This window comes from Antedon mediterranea, chromosome 3 (assembly GCF_964355755.1).
Source record: "Antedon mediterranea chromosome 3, ecAntMedi1.1, whole genome shotgun sequence".
Taxonomy (NCBI): Eukaryota; Metazoa; Echinodermata; class Crinoidea; order Comatulida; family Antedonidae; genus Antedon; species Antedon mediterranea.
Window position 1 is genome coordinate 32769890 of NC_092672.1, and position 25083 is coordinate 32794972.

Below are 25083 nucleotides of genomic sequence, written 5' to 3' on the forward strand. Positions count from 1 at the left end.
ACCACATTTTTTTGTCAAACTAGTTTGATAGTGTAGATGAGGCTTTAGAACTAACCAGCAACATCAATGACATATATAATATAATCTGCAAGTTCTCGGCTAAAATTTGCAGCTAAGTTGTCCCCACCAGACTCAACGATAACAATTTCAGGTGAATAAATCTTACTAAGATCTTTAATCACTTCCATATTCACAGAATAATCCTGGAAGTAATGAAATAAAAAAGCTTTAAAATGGTTAAATAATGTTTGGCCAGTCTACACCCAGCTTTGAGACAATGCTATTGTTTTTAGCTTAGCTGTTCACACCTTTTGGGAACAATGATCTTCTCTATTAATAGTTTCCATTAGTTATTGTTTATTAGAAACAATGCTCTTCTGTAGAACCTTGTAATTGTTTTTCAGTAGCTTTCACACAAGTCCCACCAAGTTTCACTTAGTATACTCAGGGAAGAGTTAAATTACCTCTTCCCTGGTATACTGTATTCCTAGTTTCCTGGATTTTCCACATTCTCAGAACTAATAATACATACATGGTGTACGGCAAATTTATTTCAAAATGTAATACATTAGCTTATACGCATATCTTCATGTTTGCATCTTCCAAATCCCTTTCTGCGACACATTCATGAGCACTCATGCAAAAAACCCAGCAGACAAAAAATGGAAATCGCAGATATCGCTCTTGTAAGTGGAAATGGTAGCAGAATTGTTTTTTTCTCTGCGAAAACATTCATTCATTCTAGTGGAAAACAGGCTTTAGCTCCTACCTCACGTATAGCTGCATGAGGACACCCGCCTGTCTCGACCGCCCTCAGTCGTTCCTCTGGTAATGCCTTATTTCGTACCAGGAATTCCCAATCTTCTTTGGTAAAGATGTCGTTGGTAACTACGCAAAGGCTATTCTTTTCTCGTAGATGTGTACACAGACCAAGAACCAATGCTGTTTTCCCTGAACCAACAGGACCTCCTATACCAACAGTGAACGACCTCTACAAAAATATAAATAAATACCAAAAGATCTTTAACTGCAAGCCTGGATAAAAAATTTGTATAAAAAATGTAGAATACAGCAGAAAATCTGCTAAGGGGACAACTTTGAGACCAAAAAAAAAAATTCATCTCCTTCCCAAAATATTTTTGAAATCAAATTTTTGTTTTTCATGAAGGAGACCAAACAATAATAACCTACCGTAATAGAGGTCTCCCCCTGACTAATGGTTGGCCACAATTTTAAAAGATATATTACTGGTAAATCCTTGCATGAGCAGCTCAGCATTATCATACAGATTATTTGTATTACAAGTGGTGGTAATTTGTATATGTGTCTGTAAATTTACATTTTTGATAGCTGTGTTCACCTTGTACGATGTTTTAGTTCATTAAAAATGATTTTTCAGTGGTTAAAATTCATTCACTGAAAAATTATTTTCTTTTTATTCAAGTATTTTATTTCGAGTGCAGTAAATATATAAATAAAAATGTTTTACAAAGCACAGACATGATTTACCTCTCGAAAATTTGTTCGTTTTAACGGCATATCTCGAGAAAGAAAGCTTCCTGGGTTTTCCATATGTTCATGAGTATGACCGTGTGTGTGACCATGCTCATGACTATGGGTATGTGCATCATCATTACTGATATTTGTCAATCCAGCTGAAATCAAGAAATAAATGTTGTTTAATAATTTTGTGTCATTTTTGTTTATAGAGCAGATTTGCTGGGAACTGAAGTAAAATATTACTAGGATATAAGTACACTTACACTTAATGATTGATAGAATTAGTTCAGGCTAGTGCCTATTTGCTTTGATGTCTAGTTTTTAGTCTCAACTTAAATGTGTTGACTGAGGGGGATTGAATAGCTGACTCAGGCAGGGCATTCTAATGTTTAATTATTCTGATTGAAAAAAATTTATTTCTGCACAAGAGATTTGCTCTGAGTTTAGGATGATAAAGCTTCAGACTGAGACCACAAGTTCTGTTGTTATGACAGATGGTGAAGAACTATTTTCAATGACGTAACTCTTTATATATACGGCTCTGATGCAGAAAGATTATATAATAATAATAATTTGTGTAAACAACGTTTGGCAACCGAAATGTTTGGTCTAGCGTTAAGGATTTAACCAATCACACGAGCCCTCGGTCGAGGTCTTTATTTTATTATTATTATTGAGATGGCTAGGTTTAGTATATTTAGGAAGTAGATCGGCTATCTTGCAATTCTTTATAATAGAAAATAATTAGGGTAATGAATTATTCATGATTTCTGCCTTAACCTCATAGGAAAAAAAATAATGCATCCGGCCTACAAACAATGCCTAATAGTACCACAGGTTACTATAGACTACTGTAGTATTATGTATATAGGTGCCTTAGATTAGGCTACATTTAGTACACACACAGATACTTCTACTTATTCAGTGTACTTCTACTAGGCTAGGCCTACTACTACTAGGCTATATAGTTTTTATAGGCCTAAGCATGGGGTAGGAATAGCCCTCTATTCTACTATAGGGTAGGGGGTACTGTAGTAAGCTACTAAAATACATAAATTAACAGTGTAATATAAGTAAGTAAAGACGCTAGCCTAGCTAGTATAAACCACCATGTAAATAAACTTACCTCTAATAAATTCTACATTGTTTTTCGACATCTTTGTTCCTAGTTTTTATAAGCCTATTTGATGAAAGATCGTGCCTTTCACATGCGCTGATGCTGCTATAGACTGCACAATGGCGCGGCATCATCCAGGGGTTCAGCTCCTCGCGTCCCTAGATATTTCATTGGGCAATCGGATTGGACAAAAATCATGTTAGGTTTAATCACGTATATGTTTTATGCTTATTATTAATTTCAGTTACCAATACTGTGCCTGCTTTTATTTGGCTCTATAATTGCAGTAAATTAGGCCTAACGTACGTCACTATAGCTAGGTTACCTCGGCTCTTTCTACACTTACAAAAAGGCCTTAGCTAGACCTAGGCCTAGGCTAGGCCCAAGTTCTTTGAAATGAAATTGAGTCCAAGAGAGCAGGAAAGCCTTCTGGTGCATCAGACTGGTGCTTTAGCCCAGAAACGATTGGCACGTGGAACAAAACTCAACCATCCAGAGGCTGTTATGCGCGATTTGAACGATTTGCGCAATTTGAAATTGCGCAAAAAAAATCCTTGCGCAATTTGAATTGAAACATATGTTTCAAATTGCGCAAGCAACGTATTAAATTGCGCAATAATCTGCAAATTGCGCAAGGTTTTTCGACAGATTGTGAAATCATGCACATCCATATTTTTATAGTAATTTCTAAGAATGATTCAAAATTAAAGATAAATATCGCATTTCCTTATTTTAGTAGTGCAAATATTGTTATAAGTTAGCATACCGTCGAAGAACCGACGAAGGAAAACGAAGCGGTGGTGTTCCACCAGGCGGGCGCGGCGCGGGCGGCCGGCTATACTACTCTAGCCTAGCTAGGGTCTGGACTACTGATACTGACTAGGTTACATGGCCTAGCTTAAACTAATATTAAAAACTTAAAAAGTGAGTATTAAACATTATCTTCATTGAAATGGTCTTATTTATATAATAAAAAACTAAATTTTAAACTCCTCTGCCTAGGCCTAGCCTAGCCATGTATGGGAAAATTTACAGTTCGTTTTCAAATTGCGCAAAGGTGTCATATTGCGCAAGAACTATCTTGCGCAATTTACAAATTGTGCAGCGCAATTTAAAATTGCGCAAAGATTTTCTTGCGCAATTTGAAATTGCGCAAGTTGATTGCGCAATTTGAAATTGCGCAAAAAAATCCTTGCGCAATTTAAAATTGCGCAAGAATTCTTTGCGCAATTTCAAATTGCGCAAGGATTTGTTTGCGCAATTTCAAATTGCGCAAATCGTTCAAATCGCGCATAACACAGAGGCAGTTGCTTTGTTGTCTTGTCAGGTAATAATAATTGATCTTAAGCAATTATTTCCTTGTAAATTATGATCCTCATCATGCATTGACTGTCCTGTCGCAATTCACTAATTCAAAATTACACAATCCAATTATTACATTTAATATTAATTAACACATTGATTAAATATTGAAATATGTAGGCCTTAGGCCTACTACTGTACTACTGTACTAGGCTAGTATATAAGTAGGTGTTATCAATTAAATTAAGACAAGAACCGTAACCCATTCCATAGCAATAATATTGGCAAGGGTTTGAGGCTCACTCTCACTTCTTTCTGGTTGTAGAAGAGTCTTTTTGCGGATAAGGACTATCGAACCATAATATTAATAGGTCCACATACACAAAATGCTTCTTTGCGCAATTTTAAATTGCGCAAATCGTTCAAATCGCGCATAACATTTGCACTTTAAAGTAGAACCATAGTTCAGTAGTAGGCGCTAGTTCCGTTTCGCACCTGTCGTTTATTTCGACTCAAAATTGGTTAAGTAACTTTATCGTGAGTACCACACCTTAGAATTAGGCCTCAAAAATACTTTTACGAAGGAGATCACACAAAAAGTAAAAAATAAATCCTTTAAATTGATGAATTTACAGACGTGTTTCTCGCACATCGGTTCGTGAATTTCGCATACTCCATGTTCAATGTTGTTGTTTCTATGGAGCGCCAAAAGAGCAATCATAATATTAATAGAGGGCTAAAAACTCAGTAAATTTCGTATATTTAATGCATTTATTGGTGAAAATTACGTTTAATTTTATCATATTTTGTCAATGTCAATGCAACAAAAATATTACTGTTGATACTGTACATGGTTTTTGCAGGAGCTTTTAGGAATGAAAATCGACAAATTTATCATCATATTACATGTACTGTAGGGGTATACCTTAATCTAAATAATAGTCTTACTCTTAGGCCTAGGGTTGGTTGCTATTTGACAACAGCAAATTATTAGCAGTAAAATGTTACAGCATTTTTATTGACAAAATATATTAAAATTAAACGTGTATTTCAATAATAAATGCATTAAAAGAAGACGCATTCCACTGAGGTTTTAACCATCTATTGTTGTTGCTCTTTTGGCGCTCCATAGAAACAAAAATATTGAACTTCGAGTATGCTAAATTCGCGGCGAACGGCGTATGCGAGAAACATGTTTGTAAAATCATCAATTTAAGGATTTATTTGTTACTTTTTATGTGATTCTTCTTCATAAAAGTACTTATGAGGCCCAATTTCAAGATGTGGTATTCACAATAAGTTGCTTAACAATTTGGAGTCAAAAGGAAGTCGAAATAAAAACAGGTGCGAAACGGAACTAGCGCCCAGTAGTACTACAGTACAGATAGATAGAGGAGTATAACCCTGGTGTACCAGCTCACACTTCCATTGTTAAAGCCCCATTCCCTACGTTTTTTAGATCTAATTTAAGATCACAAACTATATTTAATGTAAAAATAATACTATATGGTCCTATTGCGATAACTTTTTTCGTCTTTAAACGGTTAAAAATGTGAAAAATAAGTCGATTTTAATAATTATATAGCGGCCTGCTATAAATCCCAAAATGCATTGCGCGCGGATTGATATTTTTGTTTTTCACCTGTAATTCGCCCACTTTTCGATCGATCGTGAGGCCAAAACAAATGGAAGACTCCTAACTTTTCAGCGAAAATACCGGGTTTTCCCCAATTTGTATCAACGGAGTCTGGCAAAAATAGAAAGACAATTAATGCAGCAACTATACAACGTCAGGCTAGGTATATAGCTCGCGTACGATGTTCGTACGTTACCGATGTTTACCAGCTAGGCCTACAAAACTAAGCCTAGCTAGGCTAGGCCTAAGACCGTCCACGAGAGGTCGATCGCCGCGAGCTACTTAGGTAGTGCATTGTTTCTCACTTTTTATCATAATTTACCATAAAACGTACATTTAAGACAAGAAATGACATGGTTTAATGTTTTTAAAGTGATATATATGTATAATTTTCCAAAAAACGTCCAAAATTGCAGGGAAGGGGTCTTTAATGGATTGAATTGAAAGATGAAATAGCAATTATAAATTGCGCAAGGAAATCCTTGCGCAATTTGAAATTGTATATTTTATTTACAAATTCATTATATATATTTTAGATACAAGAATTTGTTCGTGATGGACGTCACTCTGTTGCTGAAATCATGGATCTTGGACGTAAAATGCTTGGTAGGGGTAGTTTTACTACGGTATTCATTTAAAGTTTTAAACCATACTTTCCTGTAGAAACAACAGCTGATTTTGATCACCAAAACTTTTTTTAATAAATGGTTTCTGTGGAGCAAATTTGAACTGTTATGCAATAGTGGTCCCAGTTTTGAAAAACTGATTTATTTTGAGTAAAAATTTATGATTTTTTTACAAACTATAAAATTAAAAATATGCCCTTTGTGCACAAAGATTTCACTATCATGTCAACAAATTTTGTTTTATGATTCATTGGGATTATTTTTCATGTTGTCCTTCCCCTATACATTGATGTTGGGCATAATGTTGGGTCAGATGTTTAAAGTCCCATTCCCTACATTTAATGTAAAAATAATATACTATATGGTTCTATTGCGTTAACTTTTTTCGTATTTAAACGGTTAAAAATGTGAAAAATAAGTCGATTCTAACAATTTAAGCAATCTGCTATAAATTCCAACATGCATTGCATGTGGATTGATATTTTTGTTTTTCTTCTGTGATTCACCTACTTTCGATCGATCGCGAAAGCAAAACAAATGGAAGAACTGTAACTTTTCAACGGAAATACCGGGTCTTCCTCAATTTGTATTAACGAATCTGCTAAAAAAAGAAAGACAATTAATACAGCCACTAGACAATGCCAGACTAGGCCTATAGCTAGCGTACAATGTTTGTACATTACCATGTTTACCAGCTACTGTAGGCCTACAAAACTAAGCCTAGCTAGGCCTAAAGACCATACAGGAGAGGACATTCGACTTAAGCTATTTAGGTAGTGCATTGTTTCTCTCTTTTTATCATAATTTACCATAAAGACAAGGAATGATCTGGTTTAATGTTTTTAAAGTAATATATATGCATTTTTTTTTACAAAACGTTAAAAATTGTAGGGAATGGGTCTATAGAGTATCACGGTGCTGACATCACGACGGTAGGTGGTGCTGCATGGTTGCTAGCGCAACCAAAAATGGGGTAGTAACAAAGTGCGAGGCAGCGAGGCAGGGAAGGCATGCGAGGCAAGTCAGAAATTTATGCGAGGCATCGTTATACCATCATCAAAAAATGCGAGGCATGATTTTATCATTTCTCAAAATTGCAAAGCAGGAAATCACCGAAATTGAAGTAGCCTAGGCCTAGGCCCGCTAGGCTAGTTTCCTTTTGCACCTGCCTTGTATTTTAACCAACTTTATCCTGAATACCACAGCTTAGAATTAGTAGGCCTACTTTAATGAAGAAAAATCACATAAAAGTAACAATAAATCCATTAAATTGGTGATTTTACAGACGTTGTTTTTCTCGCATTTCGCACACTCAATGTTCAATATTTTGGTTTCTATGGAACGCCAAAAGAGCAAAATTAATTAGAGGGCTAAAAACTCTGTGGAATCCATTTATATTTAACGCATTATTTGGTGAAAATCAAGTACAATTTCAATAGATTTTGTCACTGTCAGTAAGGAAAAATGTTACTGTTGATGATGTACACGGTTTCGTTAACCTTTTAAAGAATAAAATAGAAAAATTCATCATAATATCCTTAGTAGGATGCCCTAGGTCTAGACTAGGTAGTGATGTTGATTTAGGATCGATTATTATTCTTTGAAAACAGAACAGTATCAGCAGTAACATATTACAACATTTTTATTGACAAATTAACAAATATATTGAAATAAAACGTGTTTTTCACCAATAAATGCATGAGAAATTGACGCATTCCACTGAGTTTTAGTCCTCTATTATCGTTGCTCTTTTGGCGCTCCACAGAAAAACAAATATTGAACATTGAATAAGTGAAATTCGCGAACAGTGTGCGAGAAACACGCCTGTAAAATCATTAATTTAAGGATTTATTTGTTACTTTTTATGTGATTCTTTCATTAAAGTACTCATGAGGTATACTTCTAAGGTGTGGTATTCACACGATAAAGTTAGTTATCAAATTTGGAGTAAAAATACAAGCGAAGGAAACTAGCGCCAGGTTTATTAGTACGTACATGGACAACAATAAATAAAAATCGTTCGTAATATACCTAGCTTACTAAAACAGGAATAGTGTATCATTATTAAATATTACACCAATTATTATTATATCAAAATTGATTAAAGTATTTTCTACATAGGCCTCTTATCTAGGTTAGGGCTAAGCATATTAGCTAAAGTTTAATTTTAGGACTAGTATTACAATTGCCGGACGTAAGTCTTTTTTCACACGCGCTCCAGAATTCTGTCGCAATTTTTTTCTTTGCGGCATGTTATTGGATCGGCATATCAGTTACCTTTTATTCACCGCCAGTTATTGAACTTGTCCTGGCAATCGCTGTTCACCTTATTTGCGAGAGAGGTACACGTGTTGTTCCTAGAGACTGGAATGTCAAAAATGTCTTTGGCACGCCGCTCAGAGAGAAGTCTGTGCGTTGCTGCTGAAACCACGTGCTATAGGGGGGGGGGGGGGGAATGCACCACAATCCTCTGAGCGGAGGGCTGAATCATTCCGCTACCTGCTAAATAGTAAAGAGGGATTTTCCATCTCGCGGGTCTACCGGATCTAGGCGCAGGGGTGTGACAAAATATTATTTTCACTCTGCTATGTTCGAGAGACATGTGAGTGAACACGCTCGAAATGCCAACAAACATTGCAGTCATTTGATGAGTGTGTCGCTATAACAATTATTGTTTATCGAAAGTTGAAGACTGTCGTTCAGATTTTTGAACCGTAGCTAGGGCACTTTTGTAAAAGTAAAATTTGACACGATATGACTTGAATGAAAAAACAATCGTTACATAAAAATAAACAACATGATGAGTGTATACACGAATCTATTTAGATACGCTTGTATCGATTGATTATTAGGCCTATAATATAGCATAATAGCACGTTAAGATATGCCTCGCACCTTTTTGAAATTGTAAACTATATGCCTCGCATGCCTCGCACTTTTGGAAATGATAAAATGATGCCTCGCACAAATATTTGGCATGCCACAAATGCCTCGCGTGCCTCGCTGCCTCGCACTTTGTCAACACTCCCAAAAATGCGTTCAACCTGCCTGAGTGACTCCAAGGTCACCAATAGTTTAGAATAGGCTTATTGAAGTAGTTATTTTAAAACATAATAATTTTCAATAAAAACAAACTAAAATTTCAAAAGATCACAAAATATATGTTTTTAATAATCTATTTATTTTTCAACTACAGTTTAAGTTAAAAAAAATCAAGCTAAGATACATAATTTGATAGAAATACAGATCTTTACAGTTTATCAACATAGTAGAGTTGAACGCATTTTGGGTTGGCTAGCAACCATGCAGTGCCCTCTATCATTGTGACGTCACACCGTGATACTCTATATATATTATTTTTAGTTGACAATCAAATGTGTTAAATCACATAAATGCTAACAATTAAAAAACCACTGGGGCAAAATCTAATACTGTATACCGGTACAAATAATGAATGTTTTATATTCGTGGAATGGTACAAATAATGGCATGAGGTGAATGATGAAATATAACTTTTCATCATTCACTGAATGACATTATTTGTACCATTCCACGAATATAAAACATTCATTATTTGTACCGGAATAGTAGATTTTTCCCCAGTGATTTTTTTAATTTTCTAACGCAATCCGTCAACAACGTCGGCTGGCGACAATTCTCAAAATGTTTACAAAAAACTGAACGTGCATTAGAGCCGTTCATTATCACCATTAGATATCACTCATTTCGTGAGATAGGGCTAATTCCAAATGACATGTAACAAATACAAAGAATGAAAAATCTCTATTTAGTCAGTATGTAACTTTTGAACAGAAACTTGAATGATCTTATTATTGAGTAATTTGTAACTATCATCAGGGTTTAGACACGTGTTACCTGGTGTGCCTGATATGATCCAGGATGTTCAAGTTGAAGCTACCTTTCCAGATGGCACCAAATTGGTTACTGTTCATGATCCTATTGCAACAGAATTCGGTAACATTCAGAATGCGTTATACGGTAGCTTCTTGCCAATCCCTGAGCAAGATCTGTTTTTACCAAAAGAAACGGTATGCTTATTTATCATTGAATATTCATTAAAACAACGGCAAAAAACTACATTCTACATTAATTTTTTAGATAAATGTACTAAACTAGTCATTATTATTATTATTTATTCAGGCAAAAGATACATTTTACAAAATATAATACAAATCAACAAATTAAACAAACACGATGTAAGAAGAAAATATAAAATCATAGTCACTAGCTGCCAGGAAAGCACAAAAGCAGCCTAAGCCACTGTCACCAATTAGTCATGCTTTATTACAAGCATTGGTGCTTGTTTGGTTGGTCAACATGTAGAATAAATCCCAGATCCTGGGATTAAAGTAAGCCTGTTTAATAGTAAGCTCTTTTTAAATTCAACCAACTGCTGTTGGCTTCAGATTTCCCAATTATGACTCGTCCCCAACCCTTAAAATGTTTTTTTTTGGTATAACTTCAGAACGTCTCAGCCGACTGGGTCGAGACATCCCTGCCCAAAACGTTCTAGGCCTAAAATATCCCTAATTCATTAACATACTCAATATACAAAATTGAGATTGGTGAAAAGGCTTGAGATTTTAATTGTGTGGTATGACAGCTTGAGGTTGATTCCGTGGGACATGACATGTACTGTATATATGTTGATGATAATAATTTAATTATTTAGGAGACAAATGGACAAGCTGATGCTTTATTAGACGTTCACCCAGGTGAACTATTACACAAAGGTTCAAATGAACTAATAGAATTGAATTTTGGACGTCGTTCAGATGTGCTAACAGTCGTCAACACCTGCGATCGTCCCATTCAAATCGGCAGTCACTACCATTTTGTGGAAGCCAATAGGTATCTTATATTTGATCGGGTTAGAGCGTACGGAATGTCCCTTGTAAGTACATATTTTATGCATTTTAAATTTGAAATAATTTTCATGAAACCCATAATTCTACTATATTGTTGTATAATATTCTTCCATATATACTGTAATGCATGCATAATTGATTAGATAAAGAGTCTTCCTGTGAATTGTACTTCATAATGTTCTTAAATTTTAACTGAAGTTATGGGTAACTCCTTTTTATACAGAACATAGCTGCAGGAACTGCTGTAAGATTTGAACCAGGAGAATCGAAGAATGTTTATCTTGTTGAGATTGGTGGAAATAGGTAAATAGAAACCTTTGTACCTTACAACATTCTTCTTTACATGTAAAAATAATTAAAAGTAAGTAGTAGTTACCTATGTGAAATTGTAAAAGATAAAGAAGATGGTAGATATTCAATTCAACATTTATTTCGACCAAAATCAACATCTCATCTCTCATCTCATCTCTCATCTCATAGCCTATTTCACCCACTGCTGTGTGAAGGCCTCCTCCAGCTGTTTCCATTTAGTTCTGTTCCTTGCCGATCTTTCCCATGTTGCCGTTTCCATGTACGTTGTTATGTCGTCATGCCGTCTTCTTTTTTGCTGTCCTCTTCTTCTTCTCCCTGTCCTCGGCTGCCATTCATTCAATCTCTTCGTCCATCTGTTGTCGTCTCTTCTGGCTATGTGTCCTGCCCATCTCCATTTCAGTTCTTTGATCTTTACCATGATGTCTTTGACTTTTGTTCTTTTCCGTATCTCACTATGCTTTACTCTGTCTCGTATTGATAGATTTACCATTTTTCTTTCCATCGCTTTTTGTGTTGTTATCAATTTTTGTTCCATCTCTTTCGTTGTTGCCCATGTCTCTGCCCCATAAACTATAGTTGTTAGAACACATTGATTGTACACCCTGCTTCTTAGTGACATGGGAATGTCTTGGTTGGTCAGGATATGCTTGTGCATCCCGAAGCTTCTCCAACCTGCTTTTACACGTATTAATATCTCCTCCTCTGTGGTGTTGACCATTTTCAGAGTCTGACCCAGGTATTTGTATTTGTCAACTTTCTCAATCTGGTGATTGTCTATTGTTATTGTCTCTTGAGTCAACATATATGTATACAAACAAAAAACAACAAAGTATGATTTGGTCGATAGACGACATAAAGACTCAAATAAGTCACTGTTGCTTCTCATCATGACACATAATAATTACATAGCGTATGTAAACATAAAAACAATTTTACAATCAATCACAAAAAAAACATTTAAAAAAAAAAAAAAAAAAAGTTAACAATATGGAACGCATTAAAAGCGCTAAGTTTTTTCAAACTGTTTATGTAGTATATGATTTTGCTAACTGCAGAGTAATTCGTGGAGGAAACGGAATCGCCGATGGAGTTGTAACTCCAGAAAGACTAAGTTCGATAAAGGAGACACTAGAACAGTTTGGACACAAAAAACAGGTAAGACTATTTTCTATCATGCATGTATAAGCATTCATTTTTTGCATTCTGCGTTTTTAACAGTATTTTAACATAGTGTTTTTTAAATTTGATGTATTTTTATTTTTTTTAGTTTTATTGTCTTAATTATTTTTTATTATTTTAAATGGACCAATAATTAAAAACAATCTTAAATGCATATTATTGGAAACAAAGCTTTAAACAAATTGGTGATGTTAGAAATGTGAAACATTTTAGCCACAACATCAAACACAACCACTTTTGTAGTATTTTAGAAGCAGCACAATTAAGTGGTGATTATTGTCAATAATTTTAAATTAGAATTATTAATTTTTATTCAGGAAGAAATCTTTCAAACAAAGTTTAATTTTATTTCCCCGATGATCTATGCGCAGACGTATGGTCCGACTATAGGAGATAAGGTATGTGTTTGATTAGACTCAGTGGCGTAATGCAGAGGCCTGAAGCCCTTAAGTGGCCCTCCAACACTGAAGTACTTGGGGAGTTCTAGGCTTTTTCAACATTTTTTTTATGAAGAGGGTGGGGAAAGACACAAAGTATTTAAGCCACAGCCCAACCCCCTCCAAGGTGGGACATGTGGCAAATCGAATTTAAGTAAATGGCACCCCTACATGGTCGAAAATGGTACTCGCGCACATGAAATTCATAGTCTCACTAGTCTGGTTGGCCTAAAGCCTGTTTAGCCCCGCCTAATCTGCGCACGTTACTTGTGTGTTGCTCTTTATAAATTCAAAGCCATTATTTTATCTCCTATTTGTGTTATTTTGTCATATCATTTGTAATTATTTGCTTTATATTATCAGGTTCGACTTGGAGACACAAGTTTGATCATCGAAGTTGAGAAAAACTTTGCAGTGTATGGGGACGAGTGCAAATTTGGTGGTGGCAAGGTGACTACTTATTAAACCATAGATTAATTAAAATCTAAATTATCGTATAAAATGGAAAGATCTTTAATGTTTTCAATTTCCAACTTAATTTTATCTAATTTTAAGATGCACTTTCATTTAAGGTTTTTCGGGAAGGCATGGGCCAAGCAGCACACGTGACTAGTGACGTTGCTTTGGATACGGTCATCACAAATGCTTTGATAGTGGACGCTGTCACTGGTATTGTAAAAGCTGATGTTGGTATCAAGGTAAAGATATCTTAAAGAGGAACTCCGGTTTAATATATTTGTGTGCACTTTAAGAATAATATTGAAGTCAAAATTAAATCAATACCAAATACTAGGTCCATTTTTCTAGTATAATAATAATTTCCTATTCAGGGTACCCCCATTCAGGGAACACTTTCCATTGAAACGAACGAGGGGAAATATGTTTTTAGCACTATAGCCAACCTTAAGGGGAAATCCCTATTAAGGGGATGCTTTTCCTCAACAATGGAAAATAGATTCTATTCAAGGGACACCTCTATTTAATGGACATTTATTAAATGTCCGTCTGCGGTGTCCCCTATGGGATTTACTGTATATTATGATTGTTTTGTTACATTCTGTTACTTGTATTAAATATAATGACTTTATTATTTGTTTAGAATGGATTCATTCATGGAATTGGAAAAGCCGGCAACCCCGACACAATGGATGGTGTAAGCCCTGATTTGGTGGTAGGTGTTGGGACAGAGGTCATCGCTGGTGAGGGATTGATACTGACGGCCGGAGCTATTGATTGCCATGTGCATTTCATCTGTCCACAGCTTGCTAGAGAGGCGATAGCTTCTGGCATCACAACTATGTTTGGTGGAGGAACAGGTAAACGTAGTTCCCACTAGAGACGCAACCTACACAACGTAACAAACTGCCCTTCCAATGATTGTGTTTCCCCCGCCTGCGTGGTCTGCGTAAAATAAAACATTCGATGTTTGCAGCAATGTTGCGTCAATACGTTTCGTTGGTAGTGGGAACCAATAATACTCTTGGTCTTATTATTGATTATTTTGTATTTATAACTGTCTTCACACAAAATTGCCCTTTGAAATTTTGTTATGTTATGCTGTGTTATGATAAATATGGCATTGAATCAATGGTCTTTGAATTGAAATCTATGTAAATCATCATATCATTTTCTTTAAGGTCCGGCTACAGGAACATGCGCAACGACATGCACACCAGGACCGAATCATATCAGAAATATGATTCAAAGTACGGATGTTCTACCATTAAACTTTGGATTCACAGGTGAGATTCTTTAAAATAAAGATGCTATTGTTTTATGCTTTATACTTTAAAAGTATTGCTTATACTTACTGTACCCCTCTGTGCAGTAAAGCGTGGTGCCCACTAGATACGCAACGTAACGCAATCTACGCAACATGAAGCGTGGTTCCCACTAGCGACGCAACGCTAGGACGTAACGCAATGCAAGTAAATTGACCAATCACAAGCGATGGCTTATTCGCTTGTGATTGCTAACTGTCTATAACTTCGCTTGTCATTGGTTAAAACGCTTGCCTTGCGTTTACGTCCTTGCGTTACGTTCTAGTGGGAACCAAGCTTAAGCAAATGCCCTACTAATAATTGTGTTTGCCCCCGTCTGCGTGAAATCAAACCTCAAATGTTTGCAGCACTATTGCATCGTCTGTTCTCACTTGTGATTACGCAATACAGCATCTTGCGTCAGTACATCGTTGCGTTGCGTTCTAGTGGGAACCACGCTTTAATATGATGCATATATGAAGAATAATTATGTGATTGTTTTTTACTAACCAGATTGATTACAGTATGTATTTCCATTTAATAATATTATAATGTTATTGCTTACTCATTATAGGTAAAGGTAATACGAGCAGAACAACTGGACCCGTCCCTGAACTGGAGGAACAAATTGAAGCCGGAGCAATTGGGTAAGAATAAAGTAGATACACGTAAATACAGTATTATTGTTAGTCTACTGGAGTGCTGTACGCGAACATAACGACCTTTCATTTTTTGCCATGTGAATACAAGCTGTTGAGTCAAAAAGTGCATTCTCATATACATAATGAGCATGCGCAGAATGACTAATGGTTTAATGGTTTTAAATTTATAAAGCGCAAAATACAAATATTATTTATGCGCTGTTTAGCACAAGTGTAAAAATAAAAAAGTTGATGTGAAATAAACCAGGAAAATCCCTAATAAACCGAATAAATTGACCAAGACAACAACAAAAAAGTCCGAAAACGGAATCTCACATCACCACACTGTTTCACTAACTTACGTCAAGACAAGCTAGCTATTAGACTCAATAGCTGCGTAGTCATTAAAAGGGTGTAGTAGTGTACATACGTCCTGTCATTTGTGAACTTTTTATATTAATTAAAATAAATGGACTTTCTTGGTTCTAGTCTTAAACTACATGAAGACTGGGGATCCACTCCTGCTGCGATTGATACGTGCCTACGCGTAGCGGAGAAAATGGACGTTCAAGTGATGATTCACACTGACACGCTTAATGAATCCTCCTGTGTAGAGCATACTATTGAAGCATTTAAGGTAATATAAAAACACTATCTACAGGGTTTAGAATGGAGAGACTACCATCTGTAGTGTGGTTACATACACTTCTTCATTTAAGCGTGGTTCCCACTAGGACGCAAGGTAACGCAACTATGTATTGACGCAGTATTGCGTAATTACAAGTGGGAACCGACGACACAACAATGCTGCAAACATCGTAGGTTTGATTTCATGCAGGCGGGAGCAAACACAATTATTGGAAGGTCATTTTCTTACGTTGCGTCGCCAATGGAAACCAAGCTTTATAGAGCACTGGGGTAGCACTAACATTTCATTTTGTTTAGCCATTTGGCGAAAGTCGAAATATTTTTTTTAGTCAAATCAGTTTATCTATAGCCAAAATGGCTAAAGTCAAATTTTTTTATTTAGCCAAATGAATCGGTCATTAGCCAAAATTTAAAATTTTTGAAATATAGTGGTAAAAACATTTTAGTCAATTTATCTATGTCAACAGGTCTATACACTGTTCCCTGAACATTTTCGTAAGGCATTGAGATAAAGAACCATTGGCCGTATTCACCAATCACACTTAAGTGAGATATTTCCCTTAAATCCTAAGGATTTCCCTTAAATCAAGAAAATATTAAGGGTTTCACTTAAGTGGTATTCACAAAGGGTTTAAGGTTAAGGGAAACCCTTAACTTGGTCTATTTTACCCTTAACTTTTAAGGGACCTCAGAGGTCCCTTAAAAGTTCCCTTAACTATTCAGTACCTTGGTTGTGCTGACGATTCTGTATGTGCGAGTACTATGCCTACTTGTAGATGGCCCCAGTCCAGGCTAGGTAGAGATGCTAGGCCCCATGTTGGTCTGCCCACTAACCAGCCTAGGATTCATGTTTGGTTTGAGTAGCATCTAGACCTTTTTTTGCTGATCCCCACCCATACAAATTAGTCTATGCCTATATATTGATTTATTTTTTTTGTTTTGACTGCCATTATTTTTGTGGAAGATGGCTTCCCATTTTGTTGTAACAGAAATTAGCCCCATTCTAGTGTAGGCTAGGTAGAGATGCTAGGCCCCCTGTTAGTCTGCCCAGTAACCAGCCTAGGATGCATATGCCTCAATACAGACAGGTTTAGGCCTACACAGAATGTTGGTTTGTTAGTAGCATCTAGGCTAGACCTATTTTTCTTGATCCTCATACAAATTAGTCTAGGTTTAATATTCATTTGTTTTTGTTTTGACTGCCATCGTCTATACATTTTTCTCTTCATCCTCCCCGTCCCCCCAACCCCTTACTCTTTTTTTAAATATGCAAATTAGTTTTAGAGAGGAAAGTGATTGGACCATAGGGGAATTTAAATCCTCTGTGATTGGACAATGGGACAACTCATGAATATTTATGATTATTTTTACCCTGAAGTTTTACCCTTACATTAAGTGTTTCCCTTAGGTAAGTGAATCCCTTAACTCATTTGTGAATACCCCTTAAGTGTTTCCCTTTGTTAAGGGAATTCTTAAATTTTAAGGGTAAGTATTTCCCTTAGCCTAAGTGAGATTGGTGAATACGGCCACATGCCTAAATCACTGTCACTGTATGATTAAAAAAAAATATTTTTTTTGTATTTTTTTTACATGATCAAAACAATTGTTCAAACTGTTTTTAATCATACAGCATTTATACAGTTATCAATTTAATAAGAAACATTTTACAGTTTTCTAAAATCCCCTGAACGCTATGTTACTTTTGTTTTTTACGCTTGGCTGGTCATGTTTGCTTGTGACGGCTTAAATTGGGTATGCTCAAGAGGTGCGAAAGTGCAGAACCGCCGGCCTAGGCCTACAAAATTATGTACAACAACGCAACGGTATATCGTATGCTAAAAATATTGAGGAAAATTCCTAGCAAACGAACACTCGTATTGTTGTTAAACGTAAGATAATATAGGCCAAAGCACAGAGTACACGTCTTTCCATCCCTCAAGGCTGCGCCGAAGCATTTTTGTCAGGGCGAGAAATTTATCCGATTATTATTTATTTACACAACAACACAGAAGCCGGCGGCCGGCCCCGCTCAGATGCACGTGTGTGTTTAGCTAAATCCCCGTTAGACTCTACCATTTCCCGCATGTTGTTTTGTTTACACTGACGCACGAGGGAAGTTTATTAAGGGTAAAATATGAAACTACATTAAATTGGAAGACTCTAAAATGCATAACGCATACATTTTTGATTTCGATAAGATTAAGACGTCATTCATCGAAGATACTATAATGTTTCTTTTTAATCTGAAAAGTACACCCCTATCGAAAAATAGACAATCCCGGTAATTAGCCGACCGTCGGCTACGTAGTCGATCGTTTGTGCAGCGCACAACACGTGATAGTTTGGGTAGACTTCATCATCCATGTGTCGTGTAACGTCTGTGCAGTCTACCTCTCTCTCTGCTATCTCCATCTTTTTGAAATAACAAAGAGACGCCTGGTACAACGAAACAAGTTGACGAAAAATGGAGCTTGAAGTAAACAACATGATAACGAACAAAATAAATGCTTGGAGATCGACAAATGGACCTTTTAGTTGGACTTTATGCTTTCGCCAAAATGATTATTTAATTATCTATTTTATGATATGTCATCGCCAAAATGGCTAAAGTAGCCGTTTTATTTTTCGCCAATCTAGAAACGTTTTCGCCCATGGCGACTTGGCGATCGGCCAGTGCGAGCCTAGGAGCAGACAATTAAAGCATGTGATTTTGTGAGTGAGTTTTTATCTTGCATAAGTGTAACATTTAATATACGTATGTACTATCTTCAGGGACGTACTATTCACACATACCATTCAGAAGGAGCTGGTGGTGGCCATGCACCAGATATCATCAAGGTGTGTGGTGAAAAGAATGTGTTGCCATCATCTACCAACCCAACCCGACCCTTTACCAAGAATACTATAGATGAACATCTGGATATGCTAATGGTGTGTCATCATTTAGATAAGTAAGTAGGCCCAACATGACCTTTTACCAAGAATACTATAGATGAACACCTGGATATGCTAATGGTGTGTCATCATTTAGATAAGTAAGTAGGCCCAACACGACCTTTTACCAAGAATACTATAGATGAACACCTGGATATGCTAATGGTGTGTCATCATTTAGATAAGTAAGTAGGCCCAACATGACCTTTTACCAAGAATACTATAGATGAACACCTGGATATGCTAATGGTGTGTCATCATTTAGATAAGTAAGTAGGCCCAACTCGACATTTTACCAAGAATACTATAGATAAACACCTGGATATGCTAATGATGTGTCAACATTTAGATAAGTAAGTAGGGCCAACTCGACATTTTACCAAGAATACTATAGATAAACACCTGGATATGCTAATGATGTTTCATCATTTAGATAAGTAAGTAGGTCCATCTCGACCTTTTACCAATAATTCTATAGATGAACACCTGGATATGCTAATGGTGTGTCATCATTTAGATAAGTAAGTAGGCCCAACTTGACCTTTCACATAGATGAACACCTTGATATGCTAATGTATGTCATCATCTAGACAAGTAAGTAGAAGGTAGGTGGGGCCGATGCGACCCTTTACCAATAATAATATTATATACCATTTAGATAAGTAAGTAGAATATGTATTATTGTATTGTTTCGAAATTACATTCAAGCTACTTTTGTTTAATTCGCATTAGGAATTTAAAGGAGGATGTAGCATTTGCTGAGTCCAGAATCAGAGCAGAAACAATCGCAGCTGAAGACATTCTACATGACATGGGTGCAATTAGCATGATTTCGTCTGATTCGCAGGTAAAGTTTTACAAAGAAACAAACGGAGTTCTTATGTGTCATCTACAGTAGTTTAAGTGCTAAAGCTCTGTCTACTATCAAATTTTATGTGTGACAAAGAAATGTGATGTGCCCATAATATGAACACGATGATGTCATATCACTACCATTTTAAGCATATCACTACCGTATTTGGGCACATCACACTTTTGTTGTCAAATTAGTTTGATAAGTGTAGACAGATCTTAAAACTGAACCGTACTACTTTGTGAAAGTTAGAAAACTTAAACCACTCCTTGGCAATATAATCTGTGTTAATATGATTTGTTTTTGTTGTTTATGGTGATCGTATATAGGCAATGGGTAGGATTGGTGAAGTGATCGGGCGAACTTGGCAAACTGCAGATAAGATGAAAATATTTCGAAAAAGACTCAACGAGGAAACTGTAAGTTCAGTAGAATCTCTCCTTTCTGTACACCGCATATTATAGATAAACTTTGTTGTGTACCCTTAGGGGTTAACTGTAAATGTTATAATAATGTACTTTTGTTTTAATAGTCTATATGAAAATACAATTAAGTATTTCTTTATTCAATTGTCTTTGTAGGGTGATAATGACAACTACAGAGTAAAGCGATATATTGCCAAATATACCATTAACCCAGCTATTGGACATGGTATGAGCCATCTGATTGGTTCAGTTGAGGTAGGCCTAAATAAATACTTACTTTTTATGTTGTCTTTTATGTGAAGATTTTGTACCTGTGATCACCAAACATACTAAAGTGATATATTCCTTTAAAGATGCATTGTCCCCCAAAAACATGAAAAACTGAAAATTAAATCAGACTTTGAATAGGTTATTTTGTAGTTTTAGTAAAGTGAATCACTTCCGTAGGGCAGTTTTTTTTAGATAAATAAATTTGGATAAAGATCCAATTTTTCGTCAAAGTGGATAACTATTAAGTGACATTAAAATTCATATTCAACAAAAAAAAGTAAACAATTAATTTTCAGGAGGACAATACATCTTTAATAAACACTTTACGTAAGATATGTCTTTATGTCATTACCAGTTTTTTTCACTAATAGCTAGCTGTTTAAATGTTAAGTGTTTCCCTTAGCCTAGTGTGAATACAGCCACAGTATCCTAATGCTCTGAGAGCGATTTAATATTGTTTACTTTACATTTTTCAGTGTAAAAAACTAGCCGATTTGGTTCTGTGGAAGCCAGCGTTTTTTGGTGCTAAGCCAGATATGATTATCAAAGGTGGACAGATAGCCTGGGCTCAGATGGGTAAGATATAGTTTATGGAATTTATGAATCTTCCACAGACATGGGGTGTGCACCAGTAGTGGATCTAGGTTCTCAAATTGCTACTGAACCTAATTTCCTATCATTTGCATATGCATTATGAATGCCCCTCTTCATATCTGTAGTAGATGTGCACATTGAACGCGGACATAATATGGAAGGCCTACACAAACTTCTATAGCCGTTTTCTGATATCCAGCACAAATTATACGATCAAAAAACAATTATAATTGGAACATTTAATAATTATATTGTACACATATTGTTATTTGTATCCTAGGTATGCCAAACGCCTCGATTCCGACTCCAGAACCAGTAAAAATGCGAAAGATGTTTGGCGCTTACGGCAAATCAGTCGGTGAATCTTCAGTGATATTCGTATCCCAAGCCGCAGGTAGTGCAATCAAGGAAAAATATGGAATCAACAAACGTGCCGAACCAGTTCGAGGGTAAAAAAACAAATTAAAATATAAACAGCCCCAATAAAAAATGTATATTTTACTGATTTGTTTTACATTTTTAATAATTAATTTTTAATAATAACGCATAATTAACATAACAATAGTATTATACAGTAGTAGAAATTAAATACAATTAAATCTCTGTCTACACTATCAAACTTTATGTGACAAAAATATGTGATGTGCCCATATATGGACATGATGATGATTGTCATAGCACTACCATATTTGGGAATATCACTAACATATTTGAGCACATCACACTTTTTTGTCAAACTATTTTGATAGTGTAGACAGAGCTTAAGAAGACAATGATCATACAATAATACGTAATGCTACTGCTGATAAGCGGTCGGGGTGGAATAATCAGGAGATATGCATGGACTTCCTAGGGCTGGAATATAATATGTGTTTGGGGTACAGAATTTGAAAGTTTTACTGTTCAGTTTTTACAATAATTCTATTAATATTATATTGACGTTATATTTTACAGATGTCGGCATTTGACAAAACTTGACATGGTACTGAATAACTATCTTCCAGAAATTACTGGTATGTAAATATGATACGATATAAATCCAAAAGCAAAATACTGAAAAATGACAATGCTGTGAGTATCAGTGGCTGGATCTCAATGGAGATACAAAAAAAAGCGAAAAACTAAATCAAAACGATAAAGTAAAACAGCCAGAAAAGTTAGCATAGCTTTCGGGCAACACTAGCCCTTCATCAGTGCACTATGATACGATATAATATACATTTTATTGAAGAAGTATAACTTAAGACCGTGTTTCCGCATCCGTAACAAAAATTACTGAGTTTTTATACCATCTCTATTTTTTATTTTTCAGTGAATCCATCCACGTACAAAGTACACGTTCGAGATCGAGTTGCCAGGGATGAGGAAGAAAAAGAACCAGAGCATTTGACTTGCCCTCCGGCCAATCGGTTGGCATTAGCTCAAAGATACTTCCTGTTTTGAACGATATTTTTGTTGGAATTATTAATAGATATGACATCATTGTATTGAGCATAGCTTTCAATTACATTTCAATTATGTTGTATAAAAATTATCTGGGGATTCGAAGTTGTTTTTATATTACATAATGTGACAAATTGTTCATATGAAAGTATATACTGTAAAACCCCTCCTTTGGGACACCCCTGTTTAGGGGACATTTTAAGGAGGTTATACTATAATTGGTATTTGCACGGTTTAAGTGTGCTTGCATGCAACAATTGTATCATGTATGACCATATAAGAAATGTACGTACATGAGAGTATACCTACTGTATTGGTTAGATACAGTGTAATCTTATAAATATCTAGCTCTACATATTTGATTGCATATTCGTAGAATAATATTGATATTAAATATCCAATACTCAGATGTTTCAATTGCTTGATATAACTGTATATCGGTGGTGAAGAACTACATTAAAAGCAAGTAGTGGAGCATTATAAACTATAATATTAGACTGCAACTGACATACATTGTATGACAAATAAAAATAAAATAATTATTATATTACTGTTAAAACACAAGAATGTAGATGAATTTTTATTGTAACAAATTAAAGTGGAATACCAGAGTATAAATACATTCCTTTTGTATTTACAATAGGAATTTAAACGCGTGCCTAATAATCGACATCGCTTATTTCTTTTACTACTGGCCAATCACATGTCGACTTTTGTTGACGTCACTGGCATTGAATGGTGGCGGGATAGTTATAAACTCTTCAGAAAGTATGGTGTGTGGAAAACAACGTCTATCCCCTGCGTCTGCTCAGTAAAAGTCAAGGAATTACGTTGTTTTCATGATAAAAGCCCTGGAATATATGGATATCAGGGAAAAGTGTAGGCAACGATTGAATTTCAAGGCAACGCACGTACAATACATCCAAACAGTACAAAAAATGTAAGTATGCCTAGGCCTAGGCTCATAGAGTAGTAGCAATTAATAACAGAAGTAGTAGTGGTAGGTGGTGAATAAGTACGAGTTCTACAATGTGACCTAGGCTAATTAAATACTTTTTTTTTTTTTTTTTTTTTTTTTTTTTTTATTTCATTTCATCACATACATAATACAAAATTAATATATAAAGGCAACGTAACTATTAAAACGATATAATACTCTCTCAAAAATAAGAGAGTAATGAAATTAAAGAAAAAAAAAAATAATGTATCGCAAAAATACACTTAATAATAATCATTTTGCTAATAATATGGTTGCCTTGTATTTTTGGTAAATGTGAAATAAATGATTATAATTAAGTAATTGTTTTTTGATTTTGCAACTAAATATGTACCACTTTGTAATTAAAATTAAAATGTTTGCATCACTGTGTGTTTTTCCAAAACCAAAACATATACTTTCTTTGGTGATAATTAAGTTATTGTTGATATTTCGATACATATATTGTTTTACATTTTCCCAAATGTTCTTTACCAGATCACATTCAAAGAACATATGTAGCAGTGTTTCCTGCTTTTCCTTGCAAAAACTACACATTGGTGAATCGACCTTTGACATCTTAAAGAGCATTGTATTTGTATAAATTATACGATGAATAAATTTAAATTGAACATTTTTTAGCTTAGTGTCATTTGTACAGGCGTGTAAATTTGAGAAAAGGTTTTTCCAATTAAGTTTGTTGTCAAACTCCTTTTCCCATTTGGATTCAATTCCAATTGGCTCTTCAACATTTTTTAATATAATGTGTTTATAGATATAATGACAATTTCTCGTTTTCACAGAAATGAATGTCTGCAATTTGGATTCAACTTCATTCGTTGTGTTTATACCTTGTTCAATTAATTTCTGTTTCCAGAGCTTTGGAATTGAATTTACAATCTGGTGATATAATAAGAAGTCTGGTTTAAAATTATATTTTTGGTTAAATTCGTCTAGTTCTAATATTTTCCCTTCTTTGTTCACGATATCTTTTACATAGTTTACATTTTTAACCAACCAATTTTTTTCAACTTTAAATTCTCTTTTATCAAAACATGAGTTGTTCCATAAAGATTGATTTAAGATGTCCTCTATCGTATACGGTTCTACAAAATTGTATTCACTCCACGCAGAGAGTATATCTTTATGGAACCTTTCAAATTGTTTTAATATTTTTGAAGATTTAGAAAAGTTGGTTTCGAAAACAATATTTCCTCCAACCTTTTTAATCTTACTTTTTAAAAACACTTTCCACTTGGATTGATTTCCATCAAGATATCTTTTCACCCAACATGATTTGAGAGATGTACAGTAACTCTTAAAATGGATATGAAAGGGTTCCTAGCAATATCATTTTATTGGCTCAACGTGTAGATCAATCAGTTTTAAGCTTGCCATAGTCATACTTAATGTTTTGGAGGACGACAACGCCCTCAAAACGCCCCTGAGAAACCTGTGAAAAACTTTTTGTGACGTCACTAAAAGTTATTTTTGTATTACAGAGATAGGAATTTAGCAGTAAATCATTGATTGATGCAAAA

At 35.1% G+C, this 25083-nt stretch overlaps 2 protein-coding genes across 4 annotated transcripts in view; one reads left to right on the top strand and one right to left on the bottom strand.

Annotated features, from left to right (window-relative positions):
- LOC140045261 (urease accessory protein UreG-like) overlaps nt 1–2994 on the bottom strand; it is a 6736-nt gene extending 3742 nt beyond the window's left edge. The window contains exons 1-5 of the mRNA XM_072090095.1: nt 2943–2994; nt 2627–2775; nt 1510–1655; nt 770–991; nt 56–203 (exon numbers count right to left, since the gene is read on the bottom strand). Of these exons, the coding sequence (XP_071946196.1) occupies nt 56–203; nt 770–991; nt 1510–1655; nt 2627–2657 (547 nt within the window). The 5' untranslated portion in view covers nt 2658–2775; nt 2943–2994. The remainder of the gene's footprint in view (nt 1–55; nt 204–769; nt 992–1509; nt 1656–2626; nt 2776–2942) is intronic.
- LOC140045259 (urease subunit alpha-like) lies at nt 2799–23265 on the top strand. 3 transcript variants are annotated; one of them, XM_072090090.1, is made up of 22 exons: nt 2866–2919; nt 3354–3541; nt 6092–6161; nt 10040–10230; nt 10875–11096; nt 11294–11373; nt 12438–12537; nt 12879–12959; nt 13362–13448; nt 13571–13696; nt 14098–14314; nt 14636–14740; nt 15333–15405; nt 15889–16036; nt 18820–18998; nt 19714–19828; nt 20164–20253; nt 20416–20514; nt 21006–21105; nt 21404–21572; nt 22078–22136; nt 22436–23265. In XM_072090090.1, the coding sequence occupies exons 3-22, from the start codon at nt 6137–6139 to the stop codon at nt 22564–22566; spliced, it is 2397 nt and encodes a 798-aa protein (XP_071946191.1). In that variant the 5' UTR covers nt 2866–2919; nt 3354–3541; nt 6092–6136; the 3' UTR covers nt 22567–23265. The 3 variants fall into 3 exon arrangements, with proteins under 3 accessions (XP_071946192.1, XP_071946191.1, XP_071946193.1); XM_072090092.1 differs by lacking the exons at nt 2866–2919; nt 3354–3541 and adding exons at nt 3014–3115; nt 3921–3944; XM_072090091.1 differs by lacking the exon at nt 3354–3541 and having other exon boundaries at nt 2799–2919.
- The last annotated feature ends 1818 nt before the right edge of the window (nt 23266–25083 follow it).